At 41.4% G+C, this 25902-nt stretch overlaps 1 protein-coding gene across 4 annotated transcripts in view; it reads left to right on the top strand.

Moving 5' to 3' along the window:
• Window positions 1-25558, top strand: part of lrch4 (leucine-rich repeats and calponin homology (CH) domain containing 4) — a 40801-nt gene extending 15243 nt beyond the window's left edge. Inside the window, exons 2-20 of one of the 4 annotated variants that reach the window (XR_002836223.2) lie at window positions 5199-5343; window positions 7830-7959; window positions 8312-8417; window positions 8595-8731; window positions 8953-9062; window positions 9222-9321; window positions 10337-10439; window positions 10607-10677; window positions 10892-10941; window positions 11989-12141; window positions 12937-13002; window positions 13197-13251; window positions 14299-14365; window positions 14746-14847; window positions 16498-16595; window positions 19414-19551; window positions 20204-20281; window positions 21495-24028; window positions 25086-25225. Coding sequence is in view for 3 of the 4 variants with exons in the window: in XM_023795726.2 (XP_023651494.2) it covers window positions 5199-5343; window positions 7830-7959; window positions 8312-8417; window positions 8595-8731; window positions 8953-9062; window positions 9222-9321; window positions 10337-10439; window positions 10607-10677; window positions 10892-10941; window positions 11989-12141; window positions 12937-13002; window positions 13197-13251; window positions 14299-14365; window positions 14746-14847; window positions 16498-16595; window positions 19414-19551; window positions 20204-20281; window positions 21495-21698 (1913 nt within the window). In the remaining variant the exon portion in view is untranslated. Of the gene's footprint in view, window positions 1-5198; window positions 5344-7829; window positions 7960-8311; window positions 8418-8594; window positions 8732-8952; window positions 9063-9221; window positions 9322-10336; window positions 10440-10606; window positions 10678-10891; window positions 10942-11988; window positions 12142-12936; window positions 13003-13196; window positions 13252-14298; window positions 14366-14745; window positions 14848-16497; window positions 16596-19413; window positions 19552-20203; window positions 20282-21494 lie in introns of all 4 variants that reach the window. The other 3 variants (XM_023795729.2, XM_023795727.2, XM_023795726.2) reach the window with 3 other exon arrangements.
• Window positions 25559-25902: the final 344 nt, after the last annotated feature.

Genomic DNA, 25902 nt, shown 5'->3' with positions numbered 1-25902 from the left:
GGTGGCAGGTGGTCTTTGCAGCGTTCCTCATTCAGTGTAATGAAGCTGCTGCTTCTTGGTGTGACCTGCCTGAAGCCTGGGCCTCTGTTTGTGTGCAAAAAGCAAGTCTGCTGTAGCTGCAGGGGGGAGGTGTAACTTTTAACTTGCTGATATGTGTTCCTTGAGATTTTCCTGGTACTTAATAACATAATAAGCTGTTACATCCCCTAGTGTACACGGTTTTTGTTGCATTAATGCAATCTCTTTGTTGAGTTGCAATATGAGATGCTATTACATGATTATTATTACATGATTGCTGCATTTGCCTTGATGGTTAAGAGAGGAAATAAACACACAGCCCTGAAAAGCCAAAATAACCATTTTTCACTCTAGTGAGGTCCCTGGTAGTACTGACTCATGAAATATGCATTAGGTCAGCTTTCTGCAGTAACCCTATGAGTTGAATTTTATAAATGCATCAGCTATATGGGACATAAAAGCATTGTTTGATGCTTTTTTAGGCAAAACGGAAAACAGCATTGATCCTTTGTGATGAATATAATGTCTGAATCAGTTATATTTATTATATGAAGATATGTGCTGTTGTAGTCTAGTTATTGTCCTCAACATAAAATTATTAGTGATGAATCAATAAGGAAGTACCTATTGCTTGGGAGGTTTGACTTAAATAAGTTTAAAGGGACACTCCATGCAAATAAATTAAAAAATAGTAACATTTCAAAAATATGAAAGTATTTTTTTGTAAGCAAATCCCAACTTTGGCATACAGCAATACTCCCAGAGCACTACATACATCTTTATAACATTTATAACAGGGAAGGGCTGATCATCAAGTGTGATAATCTGTAATTTTCCAAGTAATATATTTTGATTTTGCACTGACTGCACTGAATTTTCTTTTGCTATGAAATGCGTTACTGACGGACTAGCATTATTCAGCAGTACTGCAGCTTCTTCACACTCTACTGTCTCACCTTAAGGTGAGCAATCAAATATGTTGGGTTGAAATGTTTATTAGTAGATCCTCCTCATAAAATTTTAGCAGAGGAATGTTTGCAAAATGCATTTCTAACATTGTTTTCGCAAACGTTAATTCCACACAGAAGACATTTTTCTAACCATTTAGTACGTGAGTCTGCAGAGCAACTGCAGACACTGCTAATTTTTAACCATTGGCAGATGGCCGATTTGTTGCTGTATTGTGCTATGCCGGCAGTCAAGTGCATCTTTTAGGAAATTGTAAGAATCTTATGTGATAGATGTGTTAAATGTGTTTTTATATGAAGAATGATGGTGCATTAAGTGTTATTTGACATGGGTGGGCCTTATTGAGAAAGCCAGAACCACCGGATATGCAGAAAAGATTAAGATAATAGTTGGCTTCCATTTGTTTATAAGGGACTGTGATGCAGCAGAAAGAAAGCAGAAATTTGAAAAAGCACCAATTTGATATGGGACCCCTTTGTTTGACTATAACTAGACACTTTAAAAATGGCCACAAAAAATAAATAAATAAAAAAAAGTAAAACGCTGCTTAAAAACAATATTATTTTTTGCCTGTACATAGTACAATGCTAACTAGGAGTAACATTTCCAGTAACTGTTACTGTCATTGTAATTGTTTTTTATGGCACATTTATGTATTAGTTCAGAATGGAGTAAACTTAATCATGTGACTTTGCAGCAGAGAATATCCACAAAAGCAAAAACCGTGATGAAGTAATTGAGTTATATTACCTTGTTCTAAAAACTACTACTGAGTAGTGTGTTGCACCTGACATCGTGGCTGAGAAATCTGACCGCAATAAATGAAAAGTTCTGGAAAATATGGCCTTGCACAACCATTCAACACAAATAGTAAAACATAAATTCTGAAATTGCTGTTTATGTGAGTTTACATGCAATGAAGGAAATGCAGAGAGAAAAACTACACAGAACCTGATTCCCACCTGTTATTTTTTGCAGTTTTGGTCTGGCTAAAACAATGGGTAACTTTGCTTAGGAAGGGGGAAATTTATGATGTCGTCATATTTTGGTGATATTTTTTTTCCTCTATTTGCAACCATCATTTTTGTCCTTCTGTGGTTGTAGTAGACAAGTATTTACTTTGTCTCACTGGAGAGGAAGAAAACTGTTTTTAGCACAAAACCTTCACATCCGATTCCAGACTGAGGAAGATTGTTCCCGGCCTTCTGCAGCAGAATGACCTTATAACCCAGATCTCCTAGCTAGCTTTCCTTGTGAGTTCAACAAAGAATTGTGTTTCCACAGTTGACTGTAGAGTGTTCAGTTCCTGCCCCCTTGTGCGAAATGCGTTTTTCCCTAACGTTGGCAGTGAGTTAATATGTTGCCTGCGTCAGCTTTTCTGTTTGCCCTAACCACTCTCTGGAGAGACAGGAGCTGTAGATGGTCCCCCCATAGTTCTGACTGTAACGGGTTTGTCTTGGACTGCTTCCTTGCCAAATAAAACCGAAAACAAAGGGGGTTCAAGCATGAGCAGGAGGCAGAGAGGAGATGGGGGTGTTTTGTGGCTCAAATCCTGCCAGGAGGCTGATTTGCAGCAGGACATACAACAGCCCCAATGCTTAGAAGGGTCACCCTATTGTTCAGTCTGTGCTGTTAGCAGTTGAGGCTGAGAAAGTACTCCACTTACTATGCACATATGCACAGATACTGCAGAACATGCTTAAGCATTGTGCTGTATACAGTACCAGATGCAAACACATTATTCATCAGAACGCATTTGAGCACATATGCTTAAGATGGCTTGTATGTATGTGTACACTGTGTGTGTGTGTGTGTGTGTGTGTGTGTGTGTGTGTGTGTGTGTGCTCTCTCTCTCTCTCTCTCTCTCTCTCTCTCTCTCTCACACACAGACACACACACACAGACACACACACACACACACACCAGATCACTTTCCACAATAGACTGGTACTGTTCTTATTTTAGTGTATGTATAATATAACAAACTGAACATTCATAGTTCAGTTTGAGCCCAGCCATCGCACAATTATGCATGGTCAATAAATCTACACTAATTTAGTCATTTCTTTTCTTTCTTTTTTAGATGGAACCACAATGTGTGGACGTGATGGGTTGTATCGTCAGTTTCCTGGCAATTAAATTTGCCAAGTGGGGGTTGGGGGGTCTGGTAGAAAATGTGTATGAAAATATGGGACAAACTGAATATTTTCATGAATCCATATGGGACACAGCACTTTATTTTTCAGTATGGGATGGTGTGCACACCACAAAGTGCAAGTTTAAAAAACTAACAGCCTAGCCTAGGTCATCTAAAAATTGTCAGTGTTCTTTTTTTTGTCTTAAATTTTGGCTTTACCCTGTGAAGACCACTCCCTGAAATGAAAGGAGCTCCAAAGAAATCTTACAATGTCAAACTTCTGAGCTTATAACGCTATTACTGCAACGGGCAATGCTTGTGAAATGCTGCTCCATTAATTTTCTTTTAAACTGCATCAGAAACGTAGGTTAGAAGGCTGGACTGAAAGCCAAATTATAAATCCTTCTGTTATTTTTCCCTAAGCCTACTTCATCAACAAAGGCAGTAATCACCGGTTAGTCCCTGTCAGATATTAACACCGGATTAATTTACCAATTGATATCGTCATATTGTCCTGCTGTAGTGTCTCATTTTAGTGGATTTAGATTAGGTAATATCCATATTTGATATAGCAGACTTTATAGAAGCACAGCACATTTCTGTGCTTTCCTTCCATACTCTGTCTTGCATAAAGACTCGCCCTGAGTTTGGGTCCCGGGACACCCTCTGCCTGCTGGGTCTCCCCTCCCTGGTCCCTTCAGGAGGTCACAGGCTATTTCTGGAGCCGGAGGTCGTGTGTAATCACAGGCCTGTGGTGGAGGAGCTGCTCGTCGGGGCGTGGTTCATAACTGGCCCAGCAGGGAGGAGGGAAGGGGCAAGCAGGCAGAACTCTTTAATCCAGGTGGAGGGGTGGAGTTAGCATGGACAATGAGGGTTGGTTTTGGAAAGCTTGAAACATCTGTGCTCTGGGTAGATTAGCCCTGCTGGAACTTTGCCCTGTCTGGCACATAGCTTTTGTGTGTCCTTGTATATATGTGAGATTTGTCAAGATACATGGCTTCAATCTGCTTTTTATCCTCCCTATTGTTATTTCTAAATTTGTTCTAAAATGAGGTGTCATACAGTAAGGCTGGCGGAGCTCTACTGCAGGAGTATTTTAGCCACACTGGATCATTCTGGCCTAACTAACTCTGAAATGCTCTTTATTAATATGAAGTAGGGCTGGCTGATTAAATTGTATCAAATTTTTGCAATATACAGTTTAAACCAAAGAAACTTTGATAAACTTTATAAGGAGCACTGCATTCATCCCGTCATTTTACAGCCAACTGTTTTGTCCACATATGCAATTAATACATAAAATCGATATAACGATGTATTATCAAGCCATTTCATATGTAAAAATGTATAAAAAATAGGATAAAAATTCAGATACATTGTCCAGCGGTACTTGATAACACACAACAGCCCTTCACATCTCAGAAACACAATTCCAGCCAATCATTTGGTCATCTTTTAAGAATGATCAGTCTATGCCTAATAAACAGGCAGCACATGCTCATGTTTTGGTAATATCATGGAATAGATAAGCACTCCCTCAGAGGAAACTTTGGTGTTAGTGTCAGTGAAGAAACTCACATCCCATATTGCTTAAAAATGGGACAAAGTATTTTACTTTTCAATATGAGACGGGCAGCAACTTTACCAACTTTACCCATATCCTGGTATGAACAAAAAACCCAGCAAACGCATTGTATTCTTGGTGTTTTTTAGGGTTATACTTATGATTCATTAAAACATATTTCAGTTTGCAGTTCATCCAATCTGTCGTCATTCTTCCTGAGTCTGTTTAGGGGGAATCCTAAGGGAATTTTCAGCAAAAATTGAAGTAAAGAAATAATGACTTTAATTGTGTTCTGAAAATTGTGAAATTATCAATATAAAAAATAACTATCATGATAAAATATTTAGCTATATTGCCCAGCCCTAAATTAAGCCATGGTTCACATTCATGCATGTATGTGTATATGGGCTTATGTGTTTCTTAAAAAAATACAAGTACCATGATATTAAGATATATGAAGCATAAGAGACCATTTCAAACGTATATCACTGATTGGTTGTTTCTTGGCAGACTTGTCAAAGAATCGTCTATGTGAACTGCCTGAGGAGCTCTGCCAGTTCATCTCCTTGGAAACACTTAGCCTGTACCATAACTGCGTTCGCTCCATTGCCCCAGCTGTCTGCAACCTCCAGGCCCTCACCTACCTCAATATCAGGTACGAAGCTCTGTCATGCTGCACCTCAAAAATTCAGTGCTGAAAATGCACTCAACAGGTATGGAGTATACTCCTAATGCAGTGCTGCCTTTCCTATGACCAAATGACTGATCATGCTTTGTAAATGCCCATTTGATAAGAATGCTCACCCTTCTGTAAGGTACTGGTCCAAGCCAGTCCACAGTAGTGGTACTGTTCTTTGGGTGGTGATGATGATGATGAGTATTATTATTTCGAGCAACTCCTGCCTCTGTACAAAAAAGGGTGCAATCAGTGGATAAAATTACAAGGAAAGGAACTAAGAGTTTCAGCCTAACTGGCCAGAACTTGTTGCCATGACTAGACTGCAATTAGGAGGTGCCCATGGTGCATTGTAAGGCATGTTTCGCAATGCCAAATTTAGGTGGCTGACTTAGGTTAACAGTAACATTAGTATTCAGGTTGCTTGCTAGATGAGCAGTGTTAACACCACATATTAGCACTTTTCATATAAAGAGTAAAGTGATCTTATGAATTTCACAGCAAACATTCTGGCAATGGCACGTATTGACGCGCCATCCAGGCGAATTTGGACTACTAGGTCAACCTCTGTAGGGTCCAGATATTGCTTCATGCTACCAGTAGTGACACTGACCATAGCCAAATGCAAAACTAATGGAAAAAACAGTCAGAAAAGATGAGGAGGGAAAAAAAGTCAGTGGCCCCCACCTGTTAAACTATTCCTGTTTTGGGGGTCGTCTCATTGTTGCCTCTCTAGTGCACTTGTTGTTAATTTTATTAACACCAAAGCAGCTGAAACGGATTAACAACCCCCTCTTGCTACTTATCTGGCCAAATCTATATCCCCAAAGTTTAATTGACGATGCTATACTCTGATTAAAAAGTGTTCCTTTAATTTTTTTTAGCAGTGTACATATGAATTTACAGAGATGTTTCAGGTCTGTGGTTTGAGTGTAGAATTAAGACTGATAATGTGCATTGGTATCAGGCAATGCACACCTGCACCATGAAATCAGGTGGTAAGTAGAGGGAAGGAGAAAGACTCAACCAGGCCAAGGTGTGGACTCCTGTGCCTGGGTGTTGCTGCAAAGTTGATTGCTGGAGAAAGTAGTGAGGTTTTGCACTCAGGTGAATGGGTCTCTGAGGGAGAGAGGTACATAGTAGTTTGGTTTCTTTTCAATGTTTTCGGTGCTGGTGAAGTAAGGTCTGTGAGTGTGATGGAATAGATGTAACAGAGCGCAGCAAACCTCAGGTGAAATGTGTGTGCAGGAATAACACGACTTGTGAGTCAGTCATTCCTGGCACAGCAAACAATTGTCCAAGTAACCTTGTGGGCAGGCAGGCAGGTGGGCAGAACATGTCCTGTCCTTGCAGATGGAGAATGTTTGTGTCCTGAACCTTAAATGCAGCTGCCTCTTTTGTTACAACCAATTGGGCAGGAATATGAGAGCCAAGTTAACTGGCAAGAGAATTTGGTCTGTGGAGGCTGTGCATTTAGGGCCTTAAAAGCCCAGGAGTTTTTTTTTTTTAAGATGGAGCTGATTTTGACAGGTACCCAGTGTAGGACTGATTGTTCATGTTTCATTTTTGTGGTAAGAAACCAAATGGCTGCATTCTGTGCTGTTTGACTGCTTCCCTGAAAAATCCCCAAACAGAAGAGAAAATATCAGAACACTATTACTGTAAATTATACACACATGCTTTGTGCTACGCAGAGTGTGATAAGGTAAGCTGGCCCTATTTTTAATGTTGACCCCAAGTACTCGTGTTAGTATTGGTGCTGTCAACAAAGGCACGTAAATGCCTCAGATCTGGCCAAATATAATTTGACTCCTCCTGATTTATTAAATTTAAAATTTTTAGATTTTTGAATCTCCAAGACTAGCTCCACCATAGCGATATTGAAATTTAGAGATGACCATTCAGATGCCTGTGTTGTCCATATGTAAGGCCTTCCTGAAGTTAGTGATGAACTGGCAAGCCCACATTTTGGCATAACTGGCAAAAGGTCCTTCACTACCTTTGTGCCTGTGATATGTGCCATGGAATATGGGCTTGTTTTTCCTATTGTATCAGTATGTCCATCAGCAAATTTAAATAGCTCTTGTGAAGGTATCTGATGCACAAGTAGCAGGAAGTACACTTGAGGTCTCCTTCCTGATCTGGGTTGGATCAGTTTTACTTTTGCTTTAAAAAACAAATCAAGATGAGAATTTGCAAAGTCTGACAGCATCTGGGGCATTACAAAAGGAATGAAAATGGTCAGGAGGAAGAGACACTTTTCATTTTAAACTTATAACTTTGAGCTCAACTCTATCAATAATCGCAGTTATTAGATGAGAAGTTAACAGATTTGCAGGTACTGAGGGTGCACCTACCTCACTTACCAAATATACCTCACATATGATATCACGGTGACCTTTGCCATATTGAGTAGGGGCTCTGTGGATTTTGGGCCAACCTGTGTCCTGTGTCTCTCTCCCTAGCCGTAACCAGCTATCCAGCCTGCCCGAGTCTGTGTGTCAGCTCCCCTTGCTGCGGGTACTCATCGTTAGCAACAACAAGCTCACCTCGCTGCCGACCTCCATACACAGCCTCACTCACCTGCGGCAGCTGGTACGTTCCACCATATGCACGCTTAACAGGAGTCACACCACAGCTTGCACAGTGGATTATCTTTCGCCCACGTCCCCCCTCCCCCCCAAACTCACTGAGAGCACATCTGCCTTATCACCTTGGTATAAACAGACACGGATACACAACACAGCAATGATGACTCACTCTGCTCTTCCCATCATTATCATTCATTTCTCCTTCTTTCCCTTTTCCCCCCCCTCACATTTCTCTAACTTTCTTTTCACAATTTGTTCTTTCTTGTCATTTTGTCGGTCTTACATTCTCTTGGCCCCTTTTCTGTGTCCTTGTCCTACTCTTCATCCTCCTCACCCTCACCTTTCTCTTTCTGTAGGATGTGAGCTGTAATGAGCTCCAGGGGCTACCTGTGGAGATGGGGCAGCTGGAGGCTCTGCGGGACCTGAACCTGAGGCGGAACCAGCTCACCACCCTGCCTGAAGGTGGCGTTGCGCCTATCGCTTCCTTGGTGAAAGGCTCTGTGTTCGGGGTGGGAGGGCAGCATTACTGATTCTGCATCAGGGTGTTTCTGTAATGGCCTTCCATGCCGTTATGGCAGTAGGAAAATGCTGCAGTTGGCCGACAGCTGTTTCTGGTATTCATGTTCTCTTTTCCCTCAGAGCTCTCAGAGTTACCCCTTGTTCGCCTGGACGTGTCCTGCAACCGTGTCTCTCGGGTCCCCGTGTGCTACCGTCACCTTCGCCACCTTCAGACCATTGCCCTCGACAACAACCCCCTACAGTCACCGCCCGCCCAGGTCAGGGGGTGTAGTCAGGCCCAGACTCTGATCTGGGGTTGTTTTCTGTGAGTGTCTTAAGCATCAAAGAGGTTTCCATAGAAAACGGAGCCCTGTAATGCAGCTGACTGTTTCAGACATGCAGACACACTCCAGATTACTGATCAAATTGTTTTTTAAAAACACCATAGTCATAAAAAACAAAACAAAACTCTAATTTGCTCCCTTTCTCTTTGGCACAGATTTGCTCTAAGGGAAAATTCCACATATTCAAGTTCCTGAATATTGAGGCATGTAAGACAACGCAGGAAGAGCTAGAGAGAGCACTGAGACCCACAGGCTTCAACACCTGGTGAGGGGGGGGGGGGGACCTAATGTGCCAGGAAGTGTGTGCATAAAACTGTCAGATCAGAGGATTTGCTTTTTCTCAATTGTTTTTAAATTCATTGAAAGTCCCCACAAACCAGAAATAGAAGCTTGTGTTTGTCTGAATCCGCATATCTCTTTGCAGCCTATCAGACCAGGAGCTGTTTCCTCCGCGGCAGTACAGTGGTTTGGACTCTGGATTCAACAGTGTAGACAGTGTCAGTAAACGGTGGTCAGGGAATGAGGTACGGGTTCATAAGCAACACACGTCATGTCGGATTCATGTAACTGAAATCACACTGTTCTGTTAATGTTGTATGTTTATTAACTGGGAGTAATGCTGATGTTATGTTTGGTTTACTTTAGAATACAGGCATTTCTGCTATAACATTCCCATAAAACCTCACACCTCAAATTCTCACAATCAGACTAACTGGCCTTTTGGAAAGAACAGGGTGGGGACGGACCATTAAAACAAAACCATTATGCTCATTGTGTTGATAACTATTTGTATGGTTACACTTTTCTTTGAGAGTTTAAGGTTTTCTTTTACGTTCAACCCTAGATATTTCACCAGTGTACTACCTAGACACTTATGTATGACAGTGGAATCCATTTTGTGAAAACCCTCTCAGATATGATATGCATGTAAATGCATGGTCTTTGATACAAAATATTACAGTAATATGCAATAGTTTTGACACAACGTGTATAGATTTCTGGCAATCGTATCGGTTTTTGTCAGTCTTCCCTTCTAAACTGAACCGAATGCAGCAGCATCATTTGGATTGGATTTCCAGTTGATTTTTTTTTTTGTTACAGTCCTAAAAATGAGCTCTTCCATAACAATGCACTTGGGTTAACTGAGCTGAGTATCAAGTTTTCCTCCGCAGGCTGCCGCATTTAGTGGTGCTACCCAGTGACGCAAAATGTAAACATGCCGGAGATGAACATGTGCAAGCCCCAGAGAGATTTGCATTCTGCAAATGTCATTCCCATATTTATAAATTGCCTGTGATCCGGTGGCTGAACTGCCTGTATTCAGTGGCTGGTCGATGAAAAATAACTGCATTGCGCTTGTTTAATGAGGGCAACATTGACAAACCAGGATGTCAAAGATACTTCCTGTGCTACAGATCTCATAGTGGACTGAACAGCTCTGTCCGGCAGTATGTGCAATCAGTAAGCAGCTTTGTACTTGTCCATGAAAGCATTTCAGCCTAAGATCTTGGTGTCACTGCATGATTTTTTGGCCTTCAGTCTGCAGATGATTTCTCTGAGCTGTCCCTGAGGATGGCAGAGATTTCCCGGGACCAGAGAAACCTGCGGGAGGAGGGTGAGCGTGACCCTCTGGCAGGGAGAGGTAAGCTGCCGCCAGTCAGGACATGGCCTGGTGTTGTGGCCAGTTAAAAACACCACAGAGGACAGGAATTTTACACACAGCACAAATCTTGGAACTCTGTTATGTCGGAAGTCCTTAGACTGTCAGATGTGCAGCTTTAATGTAAACAATTCCCTGATATGTCCCAGTGCCGGCAGTGAATGGTGTGGTGGAGCAGCTGGATTTCACAGAGGAAGAACCCAGTGCTGCATCTCCGCAGGTCAGTGGGAGGTCGGGGGTGGCAGCAGGAAGGCATGTTTTGCATAATCTTGTGTCCATCAACTCACTCCACAGCTTATTCTATACTTACACGCATATACACACCCACATGCCACTTGCATGTATTCCTTCATCACTTTTTTTCCGGGCGTTTGAGTGCTGGCTTGTGGCCAGCCCCTTCACTTACCCAAGCTCCTCTTTTGTGTTCCCCTCAGGAGAGAAGCGAGACACTTCCTCACAGTTTGGACTCGTCTCCAAACAGCCGGTGAGCCTCATGTGTATAAATACACGCAACCAGAGACATGAACTTAAAAATGCAGGGACGGCACCTGCATTCACAATCCAGCAGGAAAACTTAGTCCAGCAAAAACTACACATACTTGTGTCCCAGAGGCCGGTGCACAGCACTCTGTTGTACTGTGTACAGTATACATGTATAAAGAATCCTTCTTTAAAGAATGAATCCCAGCAGTGATCCCTACTCCATTGGGCCCTTGAGCAAGGCCCTTAACCTGCAGGTGCTTAGCCCTGGGTATGACATTAATCTACATTCAGCTCTGCAAGGAGGTCCTCCAGCTTACAGGGAAATTTGTGGGCTGGTGGTAGGACTGAAATGAAAACTAACCCTAGTCCATTTGGCCTGCTGTGGTGCTAAGGTATCACCTACTGCATGGCTGCATTCAGGTTCTCATCCCTGAGGTGGTTCGTTGTGTAGTGGGTGTGGCAATGCGCTGTAATCAGCGTGTGCTCCTTATCTCTCTCTCTCTCATCCTTATTGCATGGTTTCTAAACTACTGAATGGTTGAATATCACTTGTCTTACTGGACAGCAAACATTTATAGATATGGATTTCATTTCAGTGTTAGCAAGGCTAAGAATTTTAATATTTATACTTTATATGGCTCATTTGCACAGCTGATTTTTTTCCTCTTCTTTTGAATATTAACTGCTCTAATGAAAACCTTGTTTGTGAAGTCAAACCGCACATGGCAGTTCATTTATAATGGGCATAACAATGATCTGAGCTAATGCGTACTGTATTCCCCACAGCTCATTACATTGGGATTTGTTACTGACTTTGAAATACGGTGTGCTTTAAAAGAAATGCGCACGCATACACACATGCACATACATGCATATGCATGCGCCCAGGCACAGACAGTTCCCCATCTGGGGTTTGAGTAGCAACAACTTCTTGCTTACAAAACCCGCCCAGTTCCCTAATCAGCAAGCTACTGCAGTTATATACTGTAGCTCACAGTGGTAGCCCTTTCTCATTTTCTCTGCCACCTCTGTTCCTCCCCCCTCCCAGCAGGTCCAGTGCAAGTGGAGACGTTAGTGATAGGGGCTCATCAGCCACCCCCTCCAGCCAGTCCCCCGAGGAGCGCCGTCAACCCGGCACCCTGCAAATCTGGCAGGAACGGGAACGGGCACAGCAGCAGAGGGAGAAAGCAAGGGATAGCAGGTGAACGAGAAGGAGGAAAGAGGGGAGTGCATGTCAGGGGTCTCCGTAAAGAGCAGTCTTTCCAGTTACTGCTAACAGTGTCAGCCCACTGGTCACCCGTGGACGCCTTCTGAGGGAATCTGATATGATTTGTCTGTCAGATTTAAACGTGAAATTGCCTGAGTGTTTGCATGATGCTTGCATGTTGTTTCTTGAAGCCACTGTGCTATCAGCTGCTGAACTCAGTGAAGTCTGGTTGTGCTGTGTTTGTGGGCGCCTTTGCCGCTGCCTCCTGCTGCCCCCTCCTATCCCCCAGCCTGGGTGTTGCGTAATGCTTCCTCCTGCCACAGGCCCTGGTTACCTAACAGGAGCCCTACTTTGTATAGCTAGGAAAATAAGCTGAGCCTGTAGCTCTGCTGTGGCTCCTTCTGCTGTATTTTTTTCCTCTTTGGTCATAACATGTAGGGTCAGAATGCTCAGTGTTAATGGGAAATGTTTCAGTGTTTCTGTTTGTGTCACAGGTAAGATGTGACATTGTCCTTCCTAATAACCACAATGACTCTAATTGCAGCAGTGACTCTTGTCTCTGCCGGGAATAGATATTATATGAATTTGCTTACCTTTGGCTCCAAATTTCTATGGGAAGGTAGTCTCATAATCAATGTATCAGTCCAACCGGCGAGGACCCAGTTACAGTAGCTCAAATTCTACACCCCTGAACTCTTGGGGTGTGCTTTCTAAATGTCATGCAAGTAACAAATTAAAGTTTTTAATTTGATTACTTTAGCCTCTGTTCTGAATCTTTCTGTTTTATAGCTTATTGAAACCAGCAGCAAAAACAGGAAGTCATGCAGCCGCAGCAGCCCAGACAGGAAGCACAGGGTAACAGATCCGAGGCTTGTTTTATGTTTGCATATGCATAGAAGTGATGTAGAGAAATGGGTTTTCTCTCTCTACTTCTCTGTTGATCTTTTCATGTGTATTTTGTATTAAGACTACCTACATCACTTATAGTGCTAAGTCTGTGCTGGTTTTACACAGTGGCCTTTTGCAGAAAACTGTCTGTCTCCCCCTAGGGGTGGATCTCCAGATACTAGGCCCTCATCCAATGGCCATCGGCAGAGATCTTCAGTAAGGCTTTCTCTTTGTCGTATTGTTTCAAGTTCGAAATTAGGACAACAGATACTTCTTGTCATTGGTTCGTTTAGGTTTTTGTGTTTTCAAGAAAATGTGTCATGACGTATGCTTAAGTTACAAGATACTATATTACCGTTCAGAATGTTACCATGGATACACAGAGTAGCTGGACCTATAAAGACGCCATTTCAGAGGAACAGTTAAAAATGTCTGCAAAGGCACAGCAGGAGAAGAAATGTGCAAAATGTGCTGATTTCACTGCCAAGCTGGCAAAAAGTCCACGTGTAAGATGCACTAGGACTTTAAAAACTTGCTTTTAATTGATCAGAATAATTGCAACTCAGGGACTTTTATACTGCACCACTGCCTTTCGAGTGAATAAGCTCTGACACTGGAGATTTGACATCTTTATAGTGGGAAATAAACTGTAGCAGGGTCTCATGACTGCAATGTATAGATGCTTTTATGTAGGATGAGATCAGTAGAACAGTAAGTGGTGCCCCTCCCTCTCCCCAGACGAACGCATAAATAAAGTGTGAAATTAACTCTGTTGTTGGAAATAGAGCAATAGTCTGTTTCAAAAGCCGTTGGGACCAGATCACTTACACCAGGTGTCGTGTAGCACACAGCAGGCTCATGCAAATGCTTTTACTTACAAATGAGGAATCCCCTGTGTGTGCCCCACATGTCAAAGCCTCTATCAGTTAACTACATTTTTATCTATTGCTGCTCTTTTAATACTATTAGGCAAATGCATTTCTCAGTCAGTACTTTGCAGCATGTTTTTACTACGGTTACACCAGAGGCAGTTCTGGATTTCTAACTAAAGCCAATACAAATAACGTTATTCAGAACTGTATGATTTCTAAGTTGTCTCATTATTGCTGTCTGTATGTTTTTAAGGTTCTGTCTTCTCATATTTTTATGTATTAATTTTTAATAATTATAAACTTTTTTTATATATGTAACCCATGTCTCACCATGTATATAGCCCTGGCTACTTACATGGTGTGAACTCAATTAACAAACTCCCTCTCCCAGAGTGCGCAGAATATGGAGCAAGTGACGTCTCGTTCTCCCAGCTTGCAGCGCTCAGGCAGCCGATCAGGTACCCCTGCCTATGGCTGCGGCTCCACCCATGGCTTTGTACAGCTTTGACACTGAATGAAAAACCACGCCTCTTTCAGGCTGCCTGTTTTGGGTGTATTTCCTTACTTCCTTATTACAATGGAACACACACAGAAAGGCAGACAAGGCTTACATCATGCTTCCAAATGCTTTGTCATATTTGTCCACCAGCCAGTCATTCACAGCATAAAGCATGTTTGTATAGAGCTAGCACATGACTAATGATATTTTCCATCATCGAGAGCCATCTAACAACATCTGACTATAAAATAATTGACCCCACTGTTAATGACTTCTCCTTTTGTATTTGTGTAGTGTGGTTGAATGGGAGTATAATTAAAAAATGTTTTTGTTTGTCAGATGTACCTCTGTCTCCAAAGGCCAGCTCACCCACGGGAACAAACCAGAAGCCTAGCAGCTTCCTGTTCCGTGCCACATCTCGCTGCAATGTGAAAGCTTCAGGTACTCAGAGCCCGGCTGCTGGGGCTGCCTCAGATCCCATGTGTGTGTATCAGTGTGTGTGGTTCATTGCAGTTTCCATCTTCTCCCGTGAAGGGCCAAGAGACTTGATGTTTGGTAACTAAGGGTGCCTGACCTCAGGTACAAGGGGAACTGTGGTCATAGAATCATCTAGACTCACAATTTGGAAAATTAACCAGAGCTGAAAGCTGACCTGGGGGGTATTTTCCATACACCGCTTAAATCACCCGAGATCAGATGCCTCATCTTGGATGAGTTAATGCTGGTAAAACTCATTCGGGATAAGTCGGTTTTTCAAACACGGCTGTGTAATAGATTAGTCTAGCTGGATCCAATCATCCGGGATGATTGCGCGTGCCCGTGTTGCTTGAAAAGCCCATATATATCGAGTCTAGAAAACATGTAGCTGCAACAAAATGATGAAAGGAAGGGCGCACCTTTTCATACAAGCGGAGCAGGACCTCATATTGGAAGGATATGAAGAATTTCAACTAAATACACAAGGAGTAACACGGCAAAAGCAGCCCAAACCAGAAAAGACGGCTGGCGAAAAGTGCCCGACAAATTAAACGCGGAAGTAGCGTTCATTATATTTACTGAATGCAGTGTTTCATTTCCTATGTGTCAGATTAATTATTATTTAATACAGTAAAATCCAATTATAACTGAGCTCAAGGGACCTGATAAAACAGTTTGTTATATCCAGAGTTGCTTTTTTACAGTACAGCATGTACTCATGCCACACCCCAGCAGACACACTTGTGGTATAGATTATTCAATTGTACATGTAGTAATCCAACTTTACCTGACTATTAATAATCCCGACTACGTACGTTTCTGTGCTGGATATCACCGGCATGCCACGCGTCTTGTAGGCGGAACTGCATGTCTGTTATAGCCGAACAAAACTACAGCTAAAAGCGGCCTTGGGAAACAAATGTTTTGTCCGTTATAAGCAAAATTCCGTTATATGCGAGTCCGCTATATCCAACACTTTTTCTGCATGTTCTTAAAGGCGCACGGCCGGGACCAGCAGACCTCGTCCGTTATAGACGATATTCTTTTTTATGCGAGTCCACTATAACGGGATTTTACTGTATGTCATAATTCCAGATCAAACATAAGCCCAATGAGAACATGGGAACAGGTTAACGAGAAGTACAAGAATATACTTCAAACTGGTAAATATTGGTATATAACTATTCAAAGAATTGTTGACATAAAAAATCCATATATATATATATATATAGCACACACACTGATATATACGTATATATACTTCGCCTAGTTTGAATTTTGAATATAAGGTGCTAATAAATGTTTGAGGTGCAATATTCCCCCACGGCTAAAGCGGTATCTTTAGAAAAGAATTTCCTCCGGGATCTGCTCTGACAACACATCCAGCAAGAGTTTTGAAAAACCAACAGATCCAGGATGATGCCAAATCGGCAACAATTTCATCCGGCTAAACGAGTAATCCACGTACGAAAAATACCCCCTGAAGTTATTGAAGATTGTTTTGTGATATACCACCAGTGTGCGTTCCTTTCTTTTGGGTGTTTTTCCACTTTGCATACATTTATCTCTCTCTGAGTGTCATTGCCATGTGTCTTACTATGTTTGTCTCTCTAGGCTCGGTGCAATGTCTAGCAGATTCTGGCCGTAGTGATTCCAAGCCCTCGCTGCGCTCAGCTCGAGAAGATAAGCAGGACATCACACAGCTTCGCAAGGTTGCTTGCTCTCTTCTTCTAACCTTTCACTGTATCGTTTACAAAAAAATTTTGCAGTTCCTTTAAGTATAAATATACCATGCCAAACCAAAACAATTACTTGTATGTTTGTCTTAAGGTGAAATTTTTGTTTGCCAAAATAGGGGAAATGACATCCTGATTTTTATATTATGTAAAGTACAAGGGGAGGCAATCAAATAGAGACAGATTTGCAGGGTCACATCTTCAATGTTGGGAAGGATTTAAACTACACTTTTTCCACAGTGATGCAGTCATTCATGTTGACTTAAAAATTAGACTCTTGGAAAGGAGCTACTCTGTAGGCCAAACCCAAAGTCTTGAACATAATAATATAGATGCATGTGTCTAGGTATATAATCAGCCGTACTCTAACCACAGGGCAAAAGCTATGAGCAGGGTCATTAGGAACAGGCTGGGTCTCTGACTGGGACAGTCAGCCAGTCTTCTTAACTGTGGTTACATGGTGATAAGTTTAGCTATCTGTCATGGGTAACATTGTAGGTTGTTGGCTGCACTATGTTGTAGTCTCAGTGTGGAATGTGATGCTAAGGTGGCTTTAGTATAGATGAGCTCAGTTCTGAAAAGGTTACACTTCAGGCAATGGCATGACTTCCCAGCAGAGACCTGGGTGAGGCTTTGGAATGGATGTGGTAGGGGAAGCTGAATTTCAGTGCCGAATATTGCTGAATACCATCTCAAAAGGATTGTCAGGCTAATTAAATAATTACACTGTGTCTGTTGAGGAGGTTGAAGCATTTTTGAGGGTGAGTAGAATAGCATAGATAAGATCAATAACGCTGATGAACTGGGAAAAAAAATAGTTGACGACAAATTTTGTCATCAGTCGATTGCATTTTTGAGGTTTGCTGCATAAATTGTGTATAATGCCATCACCATCTAGCATCAGCGATGTTAGTCTGTTACACCTGGTTCTGACTAGGGCTGCCGCTATTAGTTGACATAGCGATGACGTTGACGCTGAAAAAGCATTGACATCAATATTTTAAACCAGCGGTTTTTTTTGTTTTTTTTTTTAGTAAAATTCCTTTATGATTTATAAAACGCTTCAACTCATTATAGCAAATGTTTTCCTTTAATATCACTATGTAACATTGGAGTAGTACAAATAGCTAGTTTTACACTGCAAAGTTTCAATGGTATATCACGGCGGCACCTGAAGACAAAACACACAGCTCTGTTCTGGGTGTTGGACCACCAGAGTAGGCAAAACTACCGTGTTGTCTATTCATGTTTATTAAATTGCCATTAGTATGGAGATCTTCTTAATATCTTTTGTCCTTGTAGTTGCAAAGTACTCTCATTTTTAAAGCCATAATGTTGTCTGCCTGCTACATTAGAATCTACATCGAATAAGTGTTTGAGAAAATGTTTAAGTTAGAAACTAATTTTAAAAAATCATTAACTGAAATTAAAATGAAAACTATACTTACCAAAAAAATGTGTCTGACTTTAATCAGCTAAAAGCACCCCCACCCCACCAACGTCTTTTTGCCTAGTTTTTAACCACAATATCTCCTCCTTTGAAAGATGTTGTAGTTGGTAAGCTGTCCCTTTCTTCACCACAACGTTAGTACTTATTGCTTCTATGATTTACCAAAACGGTAGCATGTGGTCCTCCACTACTCAAATTTAATAAGCATAAAGAAACGTCAGAATTTATACAGACTACTAACTTTTGGGCATCACAATACACATCCCAATAATATTTTAGGCATACTATTAATCTGCTTATCGAAAATAAGGTCCGTATAGTGCCGAAAAGCCAGCGTCCATTATCTAACGCCCTGCAGTGTCATATTTTATTAATTGACAGTGTCAATTAAAATTAACCTAAATTTAAAGTCAGTATGATTTTCTGGACGAAAATTAATTGTTTAAATTGATTGACCAATCGGTAAAATAGTGGATATATTAATCCATAGAATGGGCTCTGGACCCCCCGCGGCCCAGTAGGATAGGCGGGTTGGACGGTGGATGGATGGATTAATCCATAGAAAAACAGTCATTAGTGGCAGCCCTAGTTAATACTTAACTTCTCCATGTGCTGTTACTCTTGTGTATATACTACATTTTTCTGTGGACGCAGATGGTCACAGCTAGAGCATGTGTAAGCAGTGATATTTCACCAAACCAGCAGAGGGAAGATATATTGCTGCAAACAGAAATATAAGCAGTGTAGTGAAATGGGTAAACTTTTAAGTTTCAAAGCTATTACTAAGCTTGGCTGGTATTAAGTTAACATGGTATACCGTGTTATTTTGAGATCTAGGCAACAAAATTATCTGGCACTCTGCAAGATTTAAAAATGCCAGAATAGTGTTACTGTCAAATACCGTATAGTGCGGTATATCGTACAATTGTTAGCAAGCTAAATTTGGCAACAGTGGATCTTTGTTTCTATGCCACTTTAAATAAAGATTCTTTACTCAGATCTGTGACTTTAACAATACCTACAGATGTTTTTTTAAATACACTTTTCTTTTAACCCTGTATTTTGGCCCAACAAATTCATTAGATGATCACCTCATCACATGATAAACTATTATTTTGATAATCGTTTATTTGCAGCCCTATTAAGATGTGTTGGATTGAGGAAGCCTGGGTTCTGAACACCTTACTCTGTACACAGTCCCAACTTGCACTTCCTCCTCCCATCTCATATCTCTCACAGCCCTCATTGACTCACTCTAATGCACTGATCCACTTAAATTATTAAACAGAAGCAGGGGACAGTGCCTATTGTCCTAATCTTGTTCCATCTGTTTCTCTCTCTCAGACTCTAGAGTCCCGACTGAAGATCTCTCTCCCAGAGGACTTGGGCGAGACACTGTCCAACGGTACCATTCTCTGCCAGCTGGTGAATCACATCCGTCCACGTTCAGTGTCAATCATCCATATACCGTCCCCTGCTGTGGTGAGCCCGTTTCCTCCATCCGTGTGACTGATAGACCAAGGAAGGGGGCATGCCGTCCTGGTAGACTGCTGTGTATGATAGTTTTGGTCATGATTGTTAGTGGAAAATATCTATAAATACCTATAAATCTGAAAATTATGGAGCCTGTAAAGGGACAGGGTTGGAAAATATTTTTAAACAGTTTTGCGTTATTTGGAAAAACTTATGCGTTCACTTGCAATTGTTTTTGGGTCACGGCAGGATTGCGAAGGAACACGAATATGTTAATGTGAGAATGTGAACCTTTCAAAATATTTTCCAGGCATGTCCCTTTATGAACTCCATAGAAAATAGATGTTTGTTGTTATGATTATTATTATTATTCCTGTTTTCTTTAATGAATCATGTGAATCCATTTAGTGCTTATTAAATTTTTAATTATCTATGTTATTGAATCTTTAGTCATTAGCACAGCTAGAACAAAAACAGCAGACACGAGTTTTGGGAACCCTTGATCTAAACCTACCAATAAACTTGACCATCATTACAGCTTTGATCTTGGAAGCACTCTGCTTCCAACCCTAATCATCTTATGTCTCATTACTATATATTATTACACTCACACAGTGTAATTGTTTATGCAGATGATAATATTTATGTCTGAACCTTGCAGCCAAAGCTCAGCACCGCAAAGTGTCGCCTCAATGTGGAAAACTTCATCGCCGCCTGCCGTAAACTTGGCATCCCAGAGGTAATGGCCTGCTGCTCCCCTTCTCTTCACCATGCCCTCCTCCGGCTCTTATTTAGAGCACCTACTAATGATGAGTGATGTTCCTGAATATGTGAAAACCTGATCTTAATAATGCTGAATTCAAGTCAGTGTTTTATTAATGTTCTTAAGTCATCAGATGTGAGATGAACTGTTTTTCAGGTCTAGCAGAAAATGAGCATGATTTGAGTGTAAGCTGTCCATATACATGCACACATGTTGGGCAAATAATATGGAAATGCTAAACCTTAGATGTTTTAATACATATTTAGCTAACAGACAGTTGGTCTGTGGATTAATGTAACCATATATTGCTACCTCCAGAACAACTATGGTAATTCTTATTCAGTGTTAAGGTTTCCTGAAGTAGTTTTTTTGTATACTTCTTTCTGTTAAATAGCTGGATTTCATGTAACACATTAGCTTTGTGAAAAAGTAGTTTACTTGAAAGTAACACAATGTTTTTGCATACTGCTGACGTATTTTAAACAGCATGCAGAACAGACTACAAGTATTAAAGAAAATCCACTGCTTTTGATTAGTTTCTAGAAATATCTTCCAGCCTCTTACCCTGGAGCCTGTCCCAAGCTGTCCATATATGCACACATGTTGGGCAAATAAGGCGGCACTTAGCCTCAATGCATGCACTGTGAGGGGAAACCTGTGCAGAACAGCGAGAACATACACATTCCATGCACAACACAGGTTGTATATGAACTTAAACCTTTGGAGGTGTGAGGCAACAGTCCTGCCCACAGACCCAAACTTCACCCCTGGGCGTGCGAATTTGCTGACTTAAACTGTAATAATTTGGTCTGTTTTGAGATTAGACAGACACCAGTGCTCTTTTTGTTCTTTCTAATTAACTTGTTTTTAATAATGATACTTAATTCCTCCCTATGGGGAAATTTTGTTTTCTTTGCCTGATTAGGAATTCGGCTAAAAGCGTCATTTTCAGTTCATTTCCAGTCGTTTCAGTCTGCTCTGTCATAGCTGATTTGTTTTGTTGCTGTCTTATGTGCTTGTAGCCTCACTTATTTTTTGTGTTCCCTGTCCCTCTCACTTCCTCTGCCATCATCTGTCTGTCCATCTTCTTGTTGTTTAATTTCCACGTTTACTTGCTTTTCTCCTCTGCACCTGCCATTCCATATACGATGTATCCTTTCTGCCCTTGCCCCCCCCCCTCCCCTCACAGACGGAGGTGTGTTTGTCTTCTGACGTGTTGCGCTGTAACCCGCGTGCCGTACTACGCGCCGTGGAGGCCTTGGTGGCCCTGGGCCGGGATGGGCCATCTCAGGACGTCCGCCCCATCGCCTCACTGCTCTCGCCTGGCTTCCTGCTCTTCTACTGCCTGGCCATGGGCCTGCTGTACCTGCTGTACTGCCGCCTTGCTGCCTAAAACACACACTGAGTCACACCCAGCTGCACACCAATGGACACTTTAGAAAGGTTTCTCCACGCTTACACGGAGCCGGCATGTGCAGACCTACGACTTGTGCAAATAATCTGAGCCGGCCTCAAGCCGTCTCTTGGGAGACCGGACGTTGCCCAGCACGCACTGTATGATTAAGCCAGGCGTATCGCTTCCAGCTCTGTGTGCAGAGGTACTGGAGAGAGGCGTAGAGCCCTGCTCTGGTCTCACGGGGCCCACGGGCCAGACGTTCACAAAGAGCTAATGCTGATATGCAATTAGGCTCAGCTGGGCAGGTGTGCCTGTAATCTACCATCTCTTATGCTAACTGCCACATGCAGCACACAGGCCTCTGCCGCTACCCTTAGGCACCAAATATATAGGAGGTTTGGCATGATAATTGAAAAAATCATCTGTTAATCATTGTGGAACCATAACTTTCAAGCCCTTGCAGCACAAGTAATTTAGTTTTTCTTGTGAGTTTGAACTGCAGGTATGGATCTATTTTACAAGGTCAAAAATCAAACTAGTTGCTTCTTCAAAAGTTAATAATGAACTGGCCTGTCTACAGTAGTGTCTTTCAGCAGAGTCTTTGGGGACTCAGACGGTCCACATTTTTGCTCCCTCCCAGCTCCCGGTGGCAAAAACGTGGACTGTCAGAGGGTCCCTGAGGACCGGTTTGAGACACTTGTATACAAGTTTCATTGCTTCATTGCCCCAGTTTCCTAGCCTTGATTTACTCCACTGACTTTCTTTAAAATGAATATGAACTGTGACCAGCAGGGGGCAATGTTTGCATACTCCCTGAACACATTGTAATTAGAAGGTACGGATTAATTTCCAAGCTTGTAAGATTTTTTCACCATGTGTAAATTTAAAAACTTAAGTTTTTTATTTTAATTTATTTAATGCTACCAAGAAGTTTTAGGAGGTAGTGGATGCTTCACATTTCTCTTAACTACTGTATTGTAGTGATCACGGTTATTGGTTTTCAGTTACTGCAAAACCCTCAATATTTCAAGTAGTGATATCCTTTAACTGCCCATTTAAAGTCAGAGTGTCATACTGTGAACAGCAGCACTGCTTAATGCTCTGTCGTCTGAGCTGCAGGGTCTATTACTTAGTGGTTCCACAATCTAGCCAGTGTACCTGTGCTGGGGCACTTACAGGGCTAATGGTCTGCCCACTCAGTTACTCTTGCAGTATAGACATTATAGTTAATGAAACATCTAGGTTCTTCCCCAAAATTAGTGTTTATCAGTTCTAAATTACCTGCGTAGCTGACACTGACAGTGTAATGTAACTTCTCTACTTGCACACAGTGGAGTCATATTGTTATTCAGGTGTTCATGTCATTAATCAGCGAGACATTCCTGAAATCTAGCCAGAGGGTAAATGCAATATATTACAATACTCGTTCAATTAAAAAAGTTTGGGTAGCCCTCCGCCACCCTACCTTTAAAGACTGCATCACTTCAGGTCACTTCCGTCTTCTGTAAAATCTGATTATATGCTGTATGGTCTCTAGAAGCTTCACTCACCCATTTTGTGCCGTTGCAGTCCTTTAGACAATGAACATTTGAAATGGAAGCATGGAGATAGAGAGCAACTGTGATGTTGTGAAGGTAGTCTTTGCCACACTGGTGGAGAGTACTGTCCCAGGACATTGGTTAAATGTTTGCTTTTATCTTTGTTGCATCATTTTAAAATAATCAGTTATTTGGATTCAGCCTTTAAAATTGACAACCAAATGCTAGAGTTTTGAAGCAAATCTAACTGAGCTTTGCAGCCACTAAGCCTTTCAACCACAGATAGATAAATGTCTTATGTGCTGATTAAATTAACCCATTGCAGAGAACTTGTATTTTGTAATATTTATATCTATGTATTTAATGAGAAGTTTAAAAGAATACGAGTTTATATATATATATGAGCTGTTTCTTTTATTGTAAAGAATATATTAAAAAGCACCTCTTTGATTTAAAAAAAGCTCAATGTTCCATGTTTTGTCTGCTTGTGTCATTTGTGTTTATTGTTTCTGTATCTGCTCAAAGCATTGCTAATGATTGCTTTTAATGCTTCCCTGTTATTTAACAGATACAGTAATATAAAATGTTATTGAGCGAAGGTAATGTTAGTTTGCCTCATAACTATTACTTGCTGTGTCTGAAATTATAGGCCACTTTTTTTCTTTTTTTTTTTTTTCCCTTCCCTGAAGTCAGCAGTATTGTGATAAATATTTGTGAAAATTTGTTCTCGAGCAACCAAGTACAATTAACTCTCAGGCTAGAGTTGCAGCAAGGCCCCTAACAGAGAAGGTGAGTCACTGCAGCTGGTCGTCTGGAATTCAACTGCATGCTGGGTGGTGGTGTTTAGTCAACTGGGTCATTGTACTAACCCCTGCTGCTGCGGTCCTTTTTTCTCTTGCTCTTCTTTCCACTCTATCTGTATCTGCTTGCTGCAGCTCAGGTAACTAATCATTGGATGCTAGTTTATTTCCGTAATATGCTATTGTGAGAGCTGTAGCAGATGCTGGGTTCTGCATGTTGGCTCTGATGGCCCAGATAATGGAGTCTCGTTTCCATAGCTGTTTGGGTTATTGGTACGAATCCATCTAGTTTTTTCATTATCCTAACTAAACCAGGTGCTTTGGGGTAAGCGGTTAAACTCAGTTGTGGCAGCTCTGCTCACTGCCCATGCATTAGAGTGGAGCATCAACACTGCTGATTGAATGCATGTCAGATATGGCAACCATGGTACCAGTATACCCATGTGGATGATCGACTTGGTACCAGTATACCCATGTGGATGATCGACTTGGTACCAGTATACCCATGTGGATGATCGACTTGGTACCAGTAAACCCATGTGGATGCTAAGCTTGGTACCAGTATACCCGTGTGAATGCTGAGCTTGGTACCAGTATACCCGTGTGGATGCTGAGCTTGGTACCAGTATACCCGTGTGGATGATCGACTTGGTACCAGTATACCCGTGTGGATGCTGAGCTTGGTACCAGTAAGAACCTCAACCAAGAAATGTAGATTAAACCCTGGACAGTGTCTGTACAGGAACTGATAAAAACCTGATGGATTCTGGTGTTGATGGATTAGGCTGGCATGTGAGCGGTATTTACTATGGGTCTTTGGCCATTGTGATCTTGAATATGCAGCCAAAAGAAGTTAAACTGAGACTACGATGAGATTTTGTTTCCTAAAGAAAAGATACCTTATGAAGACACCCTCTTTCTGTTTGACTTTAAACGCTTCAAAGAATGGTCAAAGAGGAACGGCATCCAGTCTTGACAGGTGCATTAATCTTATGTGAACTGGTAGCTTGTGCTGTAAAGAAACATGTGTGTCTTTCCATCCCCAGGACAGCCTTTGTCCTCCACAGTTGATCCTGGAAGATGAGGGTTTGGCACGGATTGCTCAGACTGTCCAGGCACTGATGGACCTGCCTGTATCTGGATTCAGACGCTCCTCCCGGCAAGACCATCCTGAGCAGAACCCAAACAGCTCTGCATAGACTCAGGAAGACTAAGGTTTTACAGGTTGTGTGTTCTGTCCCTTTTTGCAGGTAACTCTTCAAAAACTGTTTGATGTACTGGTAACCATCTAGATGGCCAATAACACCTTAAATTCTTAGTTATGAATAAATGAAAATTAAAAAAAAAATCTAACAGGATGCAGTTCTGGAGGAGTTCGGGGTGAGATGCTCCTTGTTTACAGAAACATGTACTTGTTTTGATGAAATGGACTGAAATATGGAAAATGTATTCAATAAGAAATATATAGTAATTTTATAAGTCTTGACAATAAATGTTTTGCCCAGTTTTGGTCTTGTGACCTGTTTGGACTGGAATAATGTTTACCCATTTCGAACTAAAGGATAAATAGTGAAAACAAAAAGACAATCTTTTTTAAACTTTTTATTGCTTGTTTAGTATGTTCCCATCTTCACATAAAACGGTAAAAGTGCTTTTAACAGAATTACCTATGAAAGGACCACATAAATCTTTTACATTTTTTTTCAATGCTGGTGAAAAGGAGTACTCATTGAAAAAGTAGATAGTTCTGTTGGAGCATTGGCTGTCCTAATGACTGTCTCATTTGGAATCTTTCTGAAAATTTGAAGTTTTCCTTCAGACACTCCAGCAGTTAACATACCACACTTTAAAACCCCTTTTAGA

The sequence above is a fragment of the Paramormyrops kingsleyae genome, chromosome 10 (assembly GCF_048594095.1).
Source record: "Paramormyrops kingsleyae isolate MSU_618 chromosome 10, PKINGS_0.4, whole genome shotgun sequence".
Classification (NCBI taxonomy): Eukaryota; Metazoa; Chordata; class Actinopteri; order Osteoglossiformes; family Mormyridae; genus Paramormyrops; species Paramormyrops kingsleyae.
The sequence above is the reverse complement of the archived record's forward strand: the minus strand, read 5'-3'. Positions and strand labels throughout refer to the sequence as shown.